At 45.0% G+C, this 13,895-nt stretch overlaps 1 protein-coding gene across 4 annotated transcripts in view; it reads right to left on the reverse strand.

The window, feature by feature from the left end:
* Positions 1-13,895, reverse strand: part of PTEN (phosphatase and tensin homolog) — a 283,802-nt gene that overhangs the window by 120,881 nt on the left and 149,026 nt on the right. For all 4 annotated transcript variants that reach the window (XM_086921953.1, XM_086921952.1, XM_086921955.1 and 1 more), the window contains exon 4: positions 11,733-11,776. In XM_086921953.1, coding sequence (XP_086778079.1) covers positions 11,733-11,776 — 44 coding nt within the window. The remainder of the gene's footprint in view (positions 1-11,732; positions 11,777-13,895) is intronic.

Here is a 13,895-nt window from a genome sequence, read left to right on the forward strand (position 1 = left end):
CCTGCGATTGGGGGTGTGGGAACCTGGCGGCGAAGCTTTGGCATTTTGCGTTCTCCCTTGTGGCGAACAGGTCTATGTCTGGACGCCCCCACCTTCGGAAGTACGGCTGGAGTACTGATGGATGTATCTCCCACTCGTGCATTTGATGACTGTATCTGCTGAGCAGATCCGCCATCTGATTGTCCTTCCCCGGGAGGTGTTCTGCCATGAGGAAGATGTTCCTCTGAATGGCCCACTTCCACATGCTCTGAGCCAGGTGAGACAGCTGTGGTGAGTGGGTGCCTCCCTGTTTTTGGATGTAGTACATCGCGGTCATGTTGTCCGTCCGGACTAACACCACCTTGTTGCACAGATGTACAATGAAGGACTTGAGCGCCATGAAGATCGCCATCAGTTCTAGATAGTTGATGTGCATCTTCTGTTGCTGCGTCGTCCATAGTCCCTGCACTGTGTAAGTTAGCAGGTGTGCTCCCCATCCCTGGAGAGATGCGTCCGTTGTCAGGATAACCTGTGGCACTGGCTCCTGGAACAGTCGGCCCTTGCAAAGGTTGTGTGGAGTCCACCAATGCAGAGAGTTGTATGCCCGACTGGTAACCAACACTAGGTCTGTTAATTGTCCCTGAGCCTGTGTCCACTGATTTGCTAAGCACTCCTGGAGCGGGCGCATATGCAACCGTGCGTGAGGGACTATGAAGATGCAGGAGGCCATCATGCCTATCAACTGCATGAACACTCTTGCTGGAAGTGAGTGTCCCGGTCTGAACTTCTGGATTAAAGACTGTATGCCGTCTATCCTGACCTGGTTTGGTTGTGCCAAGGCCGTCAGGGTATTGATTGTCGCACCCAGAAACTGCCGGACGTGTGCCGGCTGAAGGTGTGACTTCGGGTAATTCAACGAGAAACCCAGGTCGTGAAGGAGGTGAATGGTAGTCGACATGTCCGCGGCGCACTGCTGTTCCGATCTGGCTTGAACGAGCCAGTCGTCGAGGTAGGGGTAGACATGGATGTTCTGCCTCCTGAGGTGCGCTGCTACAGTCGCCAGACACTTGGTAAAGACCCTTGGGGCAGTTGTGACTCCGAAGGGTAGGACTTTGAACTGATAATGCGTGCCCTGGATAGTGAACCTGAGGTACTTCCTGTGGGACGGATGTAACGGAATGTGGAAATAAGCATCCTTGAGATCTAAGGTTGCTAAGAAGTCTCCTTTGTTTAACATAGGAAGAATCTGTTGCAGTGTAAGCATGTGGAAATGCTCTGACAGTATGTACAGATTGAGGGGACGGAGATCCAGAATTGGCCGTAGAGATCCATCCTTCTTTGGAATGAGGAAGTACAGGGAATAAACCCCTGTGCCTTCTTCCCCCACTGGCACGAGCTCGATTGCCCCTTTTTGCAGCATTACCAACACTTCTTGCTGCAATAAGTGCAAGTGCTCTGCTGACATAGGTCTTTGCCTTGGTGGAATGTTGGGTGGAGTGGACTTTAACTCTAGACAATAACCGTACTGGATAAGCTGTCGCACCCACCTGTCTGTGGTGATGTTGGTCCAGACGGGCAGGAACTGCTGTATTCTCCCCCCGACAGGTGTTAAATGGTCGGGGGGCAGTGACAGAGAGTCACTGGTTGCTTGGGGCAGAGGAGCGTGAATTGTTGCCTCCTTTGCCACGTCCTTTGTTGCTGTTTCCCCTGTAGCCCCTCTTGTTCTGTTTGGGGTACGAGGACTGTGCTCCACCTCTAGGGAACTGCGACTGTTGACCCATCTGTCCTCTGGTGACTCCACGGGCACCTGAGCGACGAAAATTATTGCCCCGAAACTGCTGAGATTGTAGGGCCCCCATCGATTTAGCAGTTTCAGTGTCCTTTTTAATCTTTTCCAGGGTGGTGTCAACATCTGGACCAAACAGTCTATCCGGATTGACTGGTTGATTAAGTATGGTTGTTTGAATGTCAGGTTTGAAGCCCGATATGCGGAGCCAAGCCTGTCTTCTGAGCATGACACTGGTGTTAACGGCCCTAGCGGCTGTGTCCGCGACATCAAGTGCGCACTTTATGGCCGCGTTGGAGATCAGTTGTCCCTCTTGTATAAGCAGTTTGGTGCCCTTTTGAAACTGCGGAGGCAGGTGTTCTACAATCTGCTCTAGTGTGTCGTAATGTGAACGATCATAACGTGCCAGTAGTGCCTGTGTATTTGCAATACGCCAGAAATTGGCAGCCTGTGCAGCCACTCTTTTGCCCCCTGCCTCTAGCACTTTGGACTCCTTATCCGGGGGAGGAGCTTCACCCGTTGTTTGGGAGTTGGCCCTCTTGCGTGCGTTTGCTACCACCAAGGAGTCAAGCGGCAACTGTCCTCGAATGTATGCAGGGTCTGCAGGCGCTGGTCTGTACTTTTTTTCAATACGTGGGTTGACCACCCTCGCCCTGGTAGGCTCTTTAAAGATGTCCGCAGCGTGCTTGAGGACCCCTTTGAGCATAGGCAGTGTCTTTACATTTCTTTCCGAAACTGAAAACGTGTCGAATAGAAAGTCTTCCTCAACTGGGTCAGCATGCATGTCCACATCATGATTAGCAGCTGCCCTCTCAATTAGTGCATGAAAACCTGCAGAATCCTCCGTAGGGGATGCACGTGTACTGAAGGACTGTGGCTCTTGCCCCACATCTTGGTTGCCTTGGTCCCCAATGCCATAATAAGAATCTGGCTGTGCATCAGGTTCATTTACTGGGAACGTGTATTGTTCATCGTCACCATAGTCCCCACTGTCAGAGTGGTCTGGAGACGGTGTTGGGCTCCTTCCCTGAGGAGGTAGAATAGGTTCCATGAGGACCGGGGCGTCCTGTGGAAACTTCTTCTTCTTTAGAGGAATGACGTAGGATTCCACCGGCTGCGAAGTGATCTTTCTCTTGTAAAGGGTCAACTTCCCCGTGTCCGCATCTATAAAACACTCCGAATCCTCTTCGGGGTCGATCACCTGACCTGAAGATGTCCCCGCCGTAGAAGAATCCGACTTCTTTGGCGTCGATTTAGAGGAAAAAGCCTTTGGCACCACCTTTGGAGGTAGAAGGAAGAGGAGCTTGCTTGCCGACTTGTCCGGGACATCTGCCGCCTTCTGCGTCGATGGCGTTGGCGTCGACGAGGAAAGAACCTTGTCCTTAATTCTTTGTAGCGAAGCCGCCACGAGAGATGCGTCGGTGACCGATGACTTTGGCACCGACGGAGTGGACTTGCCCTCGGATGCGACGTTCCGGAGGTCTTTTAGAGGGATGGACGGCGCCGACCCCGAGTCCTTGGAGCGATGCGCCGATGTCCCCTTCGGAGCCGGTGCTGTGTCGGTTGCTTTAGCAGGCTTCGCCGGCGCCGGCGCGCTTGTCTTGTGCGTGCCACTTTTCTTAGAGGATTTCTCCTCTGGCGCCGATTTCGACCCTGTGGAATCGCCGTGTTTCTTCGACTTCTGCGGACCGGAGGTCGACGGAGTCGATGAGGCCGTCGTCTTACTTGTTTTCGCCGTTGCGACCGCCATCTTAGGGACGTTCGAGTCCTTCACATTCGGTTTCGGTTTCGGGTCGGCCATTTTAGGTGTAGTCGAGACCGTTGCTTTCAGTTTCGGTTTCGAAACCCTAGGCGCAGCAAGTATGTCCGTGGCCGGGCCGACAGGCGGGGCCGTGGCTTGCGCTACAGGGTCTTGGGTAAGGCCGACAGGCGATCCCGCGACCCCTGTGTGATGTTCTTCAACTTCGGGGCATAGCTCGTCCTCTGAGCTATCTTCCTCGGCCCCATAAACCATGGCGTCGTCCCCTACCTCGTCGACGTATTCAAGGCCCTGACCCACGACTCCGTCGTCGTCATATTCCGGATCGGCCTCGACCTCCGTCTCAGGCGGGGAGATTTGAAGATGATGGCTCTGGTCCTCTTCTTCTTGGTCGCCGAAGATGTTATCTGGATCCGGGGCCGCTTGCTTGGCCCCAAGGCGCACCGCACGCCGAATCATGAGAGTCTTCTTCGACCTGAACTTCGCACAGGCCCGGCAACTTCCTTCGTCATGGTCTGGCGAAAGGCATTTATTACACACCGGGTGTACGTCTATATGTGGGTATTTGGACCCACAGAGCGGACAGAGTTTAAACGGACTCCGCTCCATGTTGGGAACTTAGTGTCGAGTCGCGATGAGAAGGCCTCGACGTCCGAAGAGTTGTAAGAAACTCCGGTGATTCCGGCTCCGGGAGACGGAAGAAACTCGAGACCGTACGCAAACAATACCGACGTGAAGAACCCAAAGCCTTTTGGCCGTGAAAAATGATGTTTATTCGGTTCCGACGGAGAGACGTCGAGACCGCATCCGAACCCAATGGCGGAAAAAAACAATCTGGGGATGGAGCCGATGCCCATGCGCACTGTAGTCCAGGGGAGGAGCCACCCATCTCAGGATACTTCGAAGACTCTTCCAGGACAACAATGTGCGATCATCCGGACCCAACACTAGGTGGCGATCTAATGCAAAGATATGAATTTAGCAGCCCACATGCCTCGAACACATTTTTACTCCACCTTGTATAATAAACCAGATTTTTGTGATGATTCTCTAATTGATGCCTTTTTAAATTACTCTAATTTACCTCATATTTCTTCCTCTGATAAACTTGAGTTGGATTCCCCTATTACTACTGATGAAATACTGGCTGCTATTAAATCCCTTCCAAAAAATAAATCTCCTGGTCCTGATGGCATCCCTGCCGAATTTTATAAAGAATTTCAAAACCATCTATTACATTATTTGCACCAGATTTTTTCTCACTTTTGTTCCTCAGGTACCATTTCGGGCTCTTTTTCAGAAGCCTTAATTGTGGTACTTCCCAAACCTGATAAAGACCCTACCCTTGTCTCTAATTACCGTCCCATTTCTCTGATTAATCAAGACTGTAAATTATATGCTAAAATCCTTGCCTCTAGATTAGCTCCTGTCCTACATTCTATTATCCACCCTGACCAATCTGGTTTTATGAAAAATAGATATTCTGCTAACAATACTAGAACATTATTACATATCATTAAACAAAGCCCTGCTCTCCTTGTCCCTGCTGGTGTTATGGCATTAGATGCGGAAAAAGCTTTTGATAAAATCCATTGGCAGTTTTTATCTTTTAATTTTGGTCCATCCTTTATTCGTATGATTTCTGCTTTATACTATGCTCCCACTGCTCGATTGTTTATTAATGGTCAGATTTCTAACCATTGTTCCCTTTTTAGAGGTACACGTCAGGGTTGTCCCTTATCCTCTTATTTTTATTGGGAATTGAGCCTTTTTTTAATTTCATTCGTACATCTGAAAATATTCAGGGTATCACTACTAAAAATGTTACCGTCAAAACCTTGGCATATGCTGATGATGTGTTATTATTTATTAGTAATCCTGCATCATCTGTTCCATTTTTGCTTGATATTATTTCTAAATATTCAGCTGTATCAGGATATAAATTAAATGTTAGTAAAACTTAATTTTTTCCTTTAAATATGCTTTGTACTCCTGATATGTTACCTTCACAGGATATTGTTTGGCAAAAGAGTAAGTTGAAATATCTTGGTATATTATTTTCATCTTCCTTGCCTGCTACCTTGAAATTAAATTGTGATTTAATTTTTGATTATATTAAACAAAAAAACCTCCAAGTGGTCTTCCCTTCATCTTTCCTGGTGGGGAAGAATGGAATCTATTAAAATTAATATTGCCTGAAAATGTTTTATTCTCTTGCAATGATACCAACCTAATTCCCACTCAAAGTTTATAAAGATATTGATAAATTGTTATCTAAATTTCTTTGGAATAATAAACCTCCTCGTATTGCTTATAAAAAAATAAAAATTCCTAAATGCCAAGTTGGTTTTGCCTTACCCGATTTCTATTTATATCATAAGGCTTTCATCTTGAAACAGAGCTCATTATGGTTTAATATTTCACCCAATTGTTAATCCTCCTATTTGGTTTCATATTGAAACTTCCCTTGCAAAACCTTTTCCTTTGCCATCCTTATTAACTGTCTCCTACCTCTAAGATTATACATTCCTCGTCCATAATCAAATCTTCCAGATTAATTTTTAATGATTTAGACTCTAATTTTGCAATTCCTTTACTTTCTACAGTTCATTTATCTTTATGGCATAGTGCTTTAATAAAATTAAACAAATGTTTCTTTTTGGTCTTCATGGATTGCTGAGGGTATTTTCTTTCTTAAAGATGTTTTCTTAGATGGTGCATTTATTCCTTTTGCTCAACTCCAAGTAAAATTCAATCTGCCAATGTTCGATTTGTTAAAATACCAATTTCTATGTAATTCCATTTTAGATTCATTCCCAGATGGTATCCCGTCTGTATCCTCAGCTGATTTTTTAATTTATATCAAAACTGTTTGTGTCTTCAAAAGCAGTTTCTGTATTTTATAAAAAACTTACTATTTCAATAGGCTCCAATGTTGATATAATTTCCACTTTTTGGAATACTGAACTTTCCATTTCCCTTTCAACTGATTCATGGTCATTAATTTGGACTAATAGTATTTCTAGATGGTTACCAGTTTCACTTCATCAAACCAATGCTATAATTTTGTTTAATTCTTTATGGACTCCATTACGTTTATTTAAAGCTAAATTATTACCATCAAACCTATGTTGGCATTGTAATTTACATCCTGGCTCTTTACGTCATATGTTATTTGATTTTCCTATTATTATGACATTTTGGTCTGAAGTATGGAATGTGATATTGAAAATGTTGCCTATTTCTGATTTGCTTTCTTATAAATTGTTAATATGTAAATCTGTTGCCTTAATTACTCCCCTTGAAGATGCTGAAGCAAAGTTATTTAATTTTTTGATTTCGGCTGCGTTCAAATCAATTACTTTTTGCTGGAAGGATGCTACTTCTCTTTCAGTTCATGCTTGGTGGTCTTGGATTATCTTTACAAGAAGAGGTGCTCAATTATCTTTACAAGGTGTTCGTCATAATTCTTTGTATTTTCAATCTTTTTGGTCACCTATAGATTCATATATACAGTTAGGATTCTTGTTCTTTCAATGTTATGATGTTATTTACTGATTATCATACTGTTTTTGTAGCTATTTGTTGGTAACTCTATTTGGTTAATTTATTATGATATGCATTGTATATTTCCCTCTTCCCTTCCTTCCTCCCCTTCCTTCTTCCCTTCTGTTTTTAGTTATCCTTTCATTGACGTTGGTTTTATGCAATGTGATTTATTTGTGACTGCTTATTCGCTTCCATGTAATTTAATGAATTATCTTATCAGTTTTCTGTATGTATTTCTGTGTTTTTCCTCTGTCAAAATTTCAATATCATTTTGAACTAAAAAAAAGAAGGGAGTATTGGAGAAGAAGGATGCATAGGTGATGTGGCAGAATCCTTCTTTGCAGGCATTGGAGGAGCAGGTGCTGTGTATAACTTCCTCTTTCTATGTGGCACAGTGGTGACATGTCCTGTTTCCGAGTCAATGTAGATCATTTTCTGTTTATGATCGACAGGATCCGACTGAAAAAGTTCCTCTTCCTCAGGAACCACTTTTGGCGCAGATTGCTCTCGGTTCCGAACGGGGTTGATGTTGACCTTTATTGTCTTTGGCCTTAGGAGGCGTGATAGAGTCCTTGGGCTTCGCTTTTGGTTCCGAGGCTCTTGGTTTCGGAGCAGAAGGGGGATCATTAGGCTTGGAAACGTTCGAAGCCGGTTTATCCACAGGCCTCAAGGTTTTTGGGGCCGATTTGTCTTTAGAGGTGGAAGGCGTCTGAACCGATTTCAGAGCAGAGTCCTTTTGGTTTCGGTGCCGAACGTGCCAGTGGTATTGGTACATGCGGTTTGCTCAGTCCCAAGCTACCGGAAGGCCTTTCTTTTTTCTTTGGAGCCGGCTCGAAGGCGAGGCATCCGAAGTGTGTTTTCGTGGCGACTGGGCCCAGCAGGCGGTGTCTTGACCATTGCCATCAATTTTAGTGGTGGGGTTGGGGTAGGGGCAGTAGTACTCACTCTTTGACCAGGAGTGATGGGGTCATCTGAGTCATCTGCTGCAGACACGATTTCGAGATCTTCGGAATCTTCTTCTGGGACATCTGGGCCTTCGTCGAAGATGTCCACTGGCTCTGGAGCTGATCTCTGCATGATGTGTCGTCGAGCTCTTCGATCTCGAATGGTCTTCTTCAATCGAAAGGATGCTCAGGCTGGACAGCTGGACTCGTCGTGTTCAGGGGATAGGCACAGGTTGCAGACCTTGTGATGGTCACTGTGTGGGAACTTTGCTTCACACTGGGGGCATTTTTTGAATGGCGTCCTTTCCATGAGCCGTAGGCCTCACGGCGTTGATAGGCCCAACGGACAGCGTCGATGACCGGAATCGAGCCGATAAAAGGTATGTCGAAGCTGAAGATGTTCGAAGTCAGTCTGAAGGGTTTAAGTACATTTTTTGCGTCTTAAGTAGTTAGAAATATATATTTCTAACCGGAGCGCAATCGTTATATCCTAATCCAATGGCAGAAAAAACAATCTAAGGATGGAGTCGATGCCCATGCGCACTATTGTCCAAAGGAGGAGTCCCCAATCTTGTGACTACAAAGACTTCTTCCACAACAATAACAACCTGCAAGCATCTGAGCCAAACACCAGATGACGATCTAATGCGAAGTGTGAGATCTGCAGCTCATATGCCTCGAACATGGAGTTTAGTATGTTTGAACTCAGAATTAAATATACATCTTTTAGTTACGATGATTTTTATGTTGTGTGTTTGGAGATGTTACTTTTAGAAAAGTGGGCATTTTCTTGCTTAACCATCTCATGTGCCTCTGCCTTTTTTGTTGCCCTGTCTGGGTTTACAGTGACAGGAGAAGAGGATGTGCATTCACACTAGACAGGCACGGGGGTTGAGGTGTGTCCAGTCTTTCCTGGGTGACTCATAAGCATATTGAATATACCTGGCTACATTTAGAGTAGTGCAATGAGTTGACACTTACACCTGAATGGACTGTGGCTGCCTTCCACAAAGCTGTCTCCACCTCCTGTGATGAACCTGGCCTGAGCCAGGCTGAACTGGATTGTGTGCCAGAGGAACATTGTTTGCACCAGGGCCCGGACCCCAGAACTTTAGATTACTGCTGGACTAAGGAACCTGCCAGAAAGAAGGTCTGGAAGAGCGGCATTATACATATCTGGAAGGCCTTGATCTAGAGTTTGCCTCCTGTTGGAAGTCTCAGGGAAATCAAAGACTTCAACTTCTTCTGGGTACCGGCTTGTGGAACTGGATGATTCAGCTGCCACAGAGGAAAAAGGTAACCGGATGTCGCCAACGACTCTGCGGCTGCTGGATCCGTGACCTGAAGTCACCGCCGCACTTCACACCGCAACACTAGTCCACCAACTATGACGCCGCAACAGAGGCGCTTCGTGCACCGTGACCTGTGGGCATCACTTTGCTTCACATGCCGTCTTGGTATCCGAGATGACGCGGTGACGGACAAAGCTGCCTGCACTGCGACCTGAGGACACTGTTTGTGAAGAACACAGAGCACCACCACGCTTTGCACTGCAGCCCTGGTCTCACGGACGACAATGCTCCAAGTGGCCATCAATGCCGCTGCTTGAACGATGGTTGAACAATGGTTTGGGAGCACTGCTCGTAAGTTACACGACGCACCCCCCTACCCACACCTCAGCCTTCACCCACCGACACTAGTGTCATCGACTCCAGTTCGTCAACCGACCCCATTGCCTGCACTGCAACTTACGGGCCCCGCAAGCCGCATTGCCCCATAAGGCACTGCAGGCTTGGGTCTACCAAAAACAGCACTATAGCAACGATGCAACTTACCGGCCCCGCACGCCGCATTGCCCCATCAGGCACCGCAGGCATGGGTCTACCAAAAACAGCACTTCAGCAACGATGCCGCTGCCTGCACCGTGGCCTGTCAGCACTGCAACAAGCACTGCCCCACTTCGCACCACAGCCCTGGTCTCACCGTCACCGTTGGACAACCAGCACCGAGCCGATGCCTGCACTGCGACCTGAAGGAACCGCACATCACACCGCTTCACACGCCTGCCGACGCTAGCGCTCCAGACTTTAAACTCAAACAGTTCGACCTACAATGCGTGTGACTTCAAGGGCCCGACGACTCCCGCACTGACTTCTGGAACAGACGCCTGCCGATGCCGCACCTCCGGGGTGCACCCCAAGGTCTGAAGCCCTGCATCTCCAAAGGTACGGTTTTACTGGTCTCTCCGACACCGTAGCTGACCCGCAACCAGCCGGAACTGATGGATTTGTTTGTTTACTACACCAATAGCCCCGGACAGAGCTTCAACTTCAAGGAACTGTATATAAAGTCTATTTTTGCTTTATTGGTATTGTGAATTACTGTATGTTGGATGTTGTTATCGTTTTGGTCTTGTTTTACACAGATTAGCATTGATTATTTTTCTAAAACTGGTGTGGTTTCCTTTTTTAGTGTTTTCACTGTATTACCGTTTGTTATATGCAAATGCTATAACCACTGCCTCAGAGATACGTCTGATTGCTTGTGCCAAGTTACCAAATGGGTGAGCAGGGGTTATTTTAGATGTTTAATCCTCTTATCCTGACTAAAGTGGTGGATTCTACCTGGCTTAGGTGCATACCCTAGCAAACCAGAAAACCCATTTCTAACATTCACAGTTCTCAGAGCAGCATTAATGATGCGCAAATATGCGATAGCAGCAGCAAAGAATAATATGTGCAATTACAATTGGGTTATCCATCGCTAAAAATGCAACTATTCCAGAAAAAAGACAGCAGCTTCACAGATAAAAACAAGCAGAATTCTTTATGAATTCTCACTTATTACAGTCATATCCCAAAAGAGCTACATTTGCATGAGTTATTCACCAAACAGACTTCCACATCTTCATCTCTATTTAAGCCTGCAGGGAATTTCGTATGAAACTCTAAAATGTAACTACTCCAAGCGACTTAATTGCATCACTCTATTACCACCTCTTGCACTGATGTTCACCCTATCCACTGCAAAGAAACCAAGATTTTCTGGGTCACTGTTGTGTTTTTCAGAAAAATGGTTAGTCACCAATCTCAATTTCTTAATGCCCTTTAATTTTCCAGTATTAGTTTCCGTAAGGGAAAAAAATAGTTCCCCCACATACACGAGGGAACACAGGCAAGTCAACACATACACACAGTGATCAGAACTACAATTATAAAAATATATTATTTTTCGCTTGTATCAATCTGACGTGGTATATTCCACTGTACTAGTTGACGTCTTTAAGCCTTACAGTGACTACACTTAAACCTCTTGGCTTTGGATAGCCAAGTCTCTGGTTTTCGGGCTTTAGTAAAAGAGCTGTTTGTCAATTCAACACGGAGAGTCCTCCGCTTCTTATATATTTAAGGGGGAGAAATTGGCAGAGTGTGTGTGTGTACACACATATATGTATATTTATATACATATATACAAATACACACACAAGTGTCTGGCTCATTTGAGGATGGTCCTTTTAAACACACCTGAAAGTTTACAGGACAACACCTCATTATCATTTATGTAATAAAACTGAAAATGGCCATCAGCAACCTGCAACATATACTTGGAAAAAACTTACAAAACAATCTCCGATTTCAACACGGAGGCCAGTATACTCCTATTAATTAGTACTCATTTTAGAAGTAATATCAAGAAAATTAAACCTTGAGCTTACCTCTGCAGTTAAATTTGGTGGTATCATAATGTCTCTCAGCGCACCTACAACAAAAATGTAATTTTGTATAAAAGATCTTGTTAAAAAAAACTAGCAGACTTGCGGTCAATAAGCTTTTAATAAATAGTGATCGGGTGAAGGAGAAATAGCAATAAGGCAAAGTAACAATTAAATCTACAATTTCAATGTAAATCTAGGGTACCCAACTAAAGGATCGGAACAACAATTTAAAAAAAAAAATGTATTCTAGTTTCAATGCGTAGATCCCAACATCTGAGTATGTGTATATAGCTGAACTCAAAGCATACACAGCTAAGGCTCTGTCATCCAACCTAGACTAACAGTTTATGAGTTTGCAGTCTGTGACGAAGAACATTTTCATGAATTGGAACAATGAGAACCATTGTTTTATGTTTGACTCTGCACTTGAAATAGGAGTGCTGGAGATTAAAAAGCAATGCAAACTGTTTGCCAAAAGTGTAATCCTACTGGAGTGAGCCTGCAGACGTATGGATGCAGACTTTTAGCATTTATCTTTTTGCTTGACCCCAACAAATCAAGGTTTGAAGCACCCCAATTGTGAAATACTACAAAGACTTTATGATCTATTGCTCAATCATTTAGGACAGAACTGCCTCAAATTAGACTGTCATGAAGTCTTAGTTTAAGTATGGTATATGTTAGACTAGGAATATTCCTGGGCATGGCTTATGTATCCGATATATTGCAATAACAATGGAAAACAAAGATCCACAAGATTATGTAAAAATATATATTACTGTAGTGGTATCCACCTGGCTCATCACCACCTTGCCACATAGTTTTCTTTGAACAGGGCTTAGAGTCAAGGTCAATATCTTTTAAGCTCCAACAGAATATTGTACTGTTAAGTCTTACACATGCCATTTCCTCCATTCCAATGTTCACCCCCACAGCTTCCAAACACATCAGCTGAGTCTTTGATGTGACTGTCTGCTGTGGAACGTGAGTGGTTAAAGCCCACGCGATTAACAAATTCATGGATTTCCACCACTGACACAACTGTGTACACTCTGCACAAGAATTAATTAACCATTTAGATCCAAGACTAACCCCTGGCCACTAAAGAACTATTTCGGCAGTATACATGTAGCTTAACACTTGGCAAAGTAAAATGTTTGACACCATTTTGTCAGAGGGGGAACTGTGTGGGCTCAAAACATTTAGCAGGTGTCAAGTGTGTGGTTGCATGTAGATAGTACAGCCTATGAATGATTCCGATTTTACCAGTAGCAACTGCATGCCATTGGCTTTGGGAATGATGCAATATTCACCTGACCTTGTGGTTATAAATGAAGTGGATCTTCTGACCACATCAAAGTAGGGGGGCTGCATCTGTTTTTTTTGCAAGGTTTTATTTCAACAAGCCCTCCGGAGAACAAAGCCTGTTGGTGTTCCTCTGCATTGTTCTCCAAGTGCATCATTGGTAGTACAATTTAAAGTCTGTGCTGGACAAGTTACTTACCTTCTGTAATGCCTTATCTTGTAGAGACATGATCTAGCCACAGATTACTTACCTTTGTATTTCCAAGGTGTCAGGTTGGATCCGGAAGACTTTTGCTCGAGCAATACCCCTACACACAGGTAGGTGGGCATTGGTCAGCTCCAAGTGACATCGACGGCGGAGCCCACACCTAAAGCAACATCTACATCACCTATATAGACGCCATCTCGGCATGCCAGCGGCGCAGATCCATGAATTGCACTGACAGTGGTGTGTTTAGAACAATTAGTGCCCTGAAAGGGAGCAGCTCTGACCATAAACACCTGTCTGCAGTGATGGAGGACGGGTGGGTCAGAATGAAATCAGCAGCTAGATCATGCCTCTACCAGATAAAGAGTTACCGAAGGTAAGTAACTTGTCCATCTGATAGAGAAATATGCTGCAGATTCTTTACCTTTGAATAGATACCCAAGCAATACCATCCCTGGAGGAGGGACTGTAGACAAGGTTAGCCCAGGAAGTCCTGCAGGCCAGAGCTACTAAAAAGGACACCACTTTCAGACTAGACTGTCCAGGCAGTAATGTTTGGCAAACGTGTGCAGATATGCCCACATTGCTACCTGACAAATATGTCAAGGACTAGAACACCACATTGCAATGCCGTGGTAGCATCCTTCGCT

The sequence above is a fragment of the Lissotriton vulgaris genome, chromosome 5 (assembly GCF_964263255.1).
Source record: "Lissotriton vulgaris chromosome 5, aLisVul1.2, whole genome shotgun sequence".
Lineage (NCBI taxonomy): Eukaryota > Metazoa > Chordata > Amphibia > Caudata > Salamandridae > Lissotriton > Lissotriton vulgaris.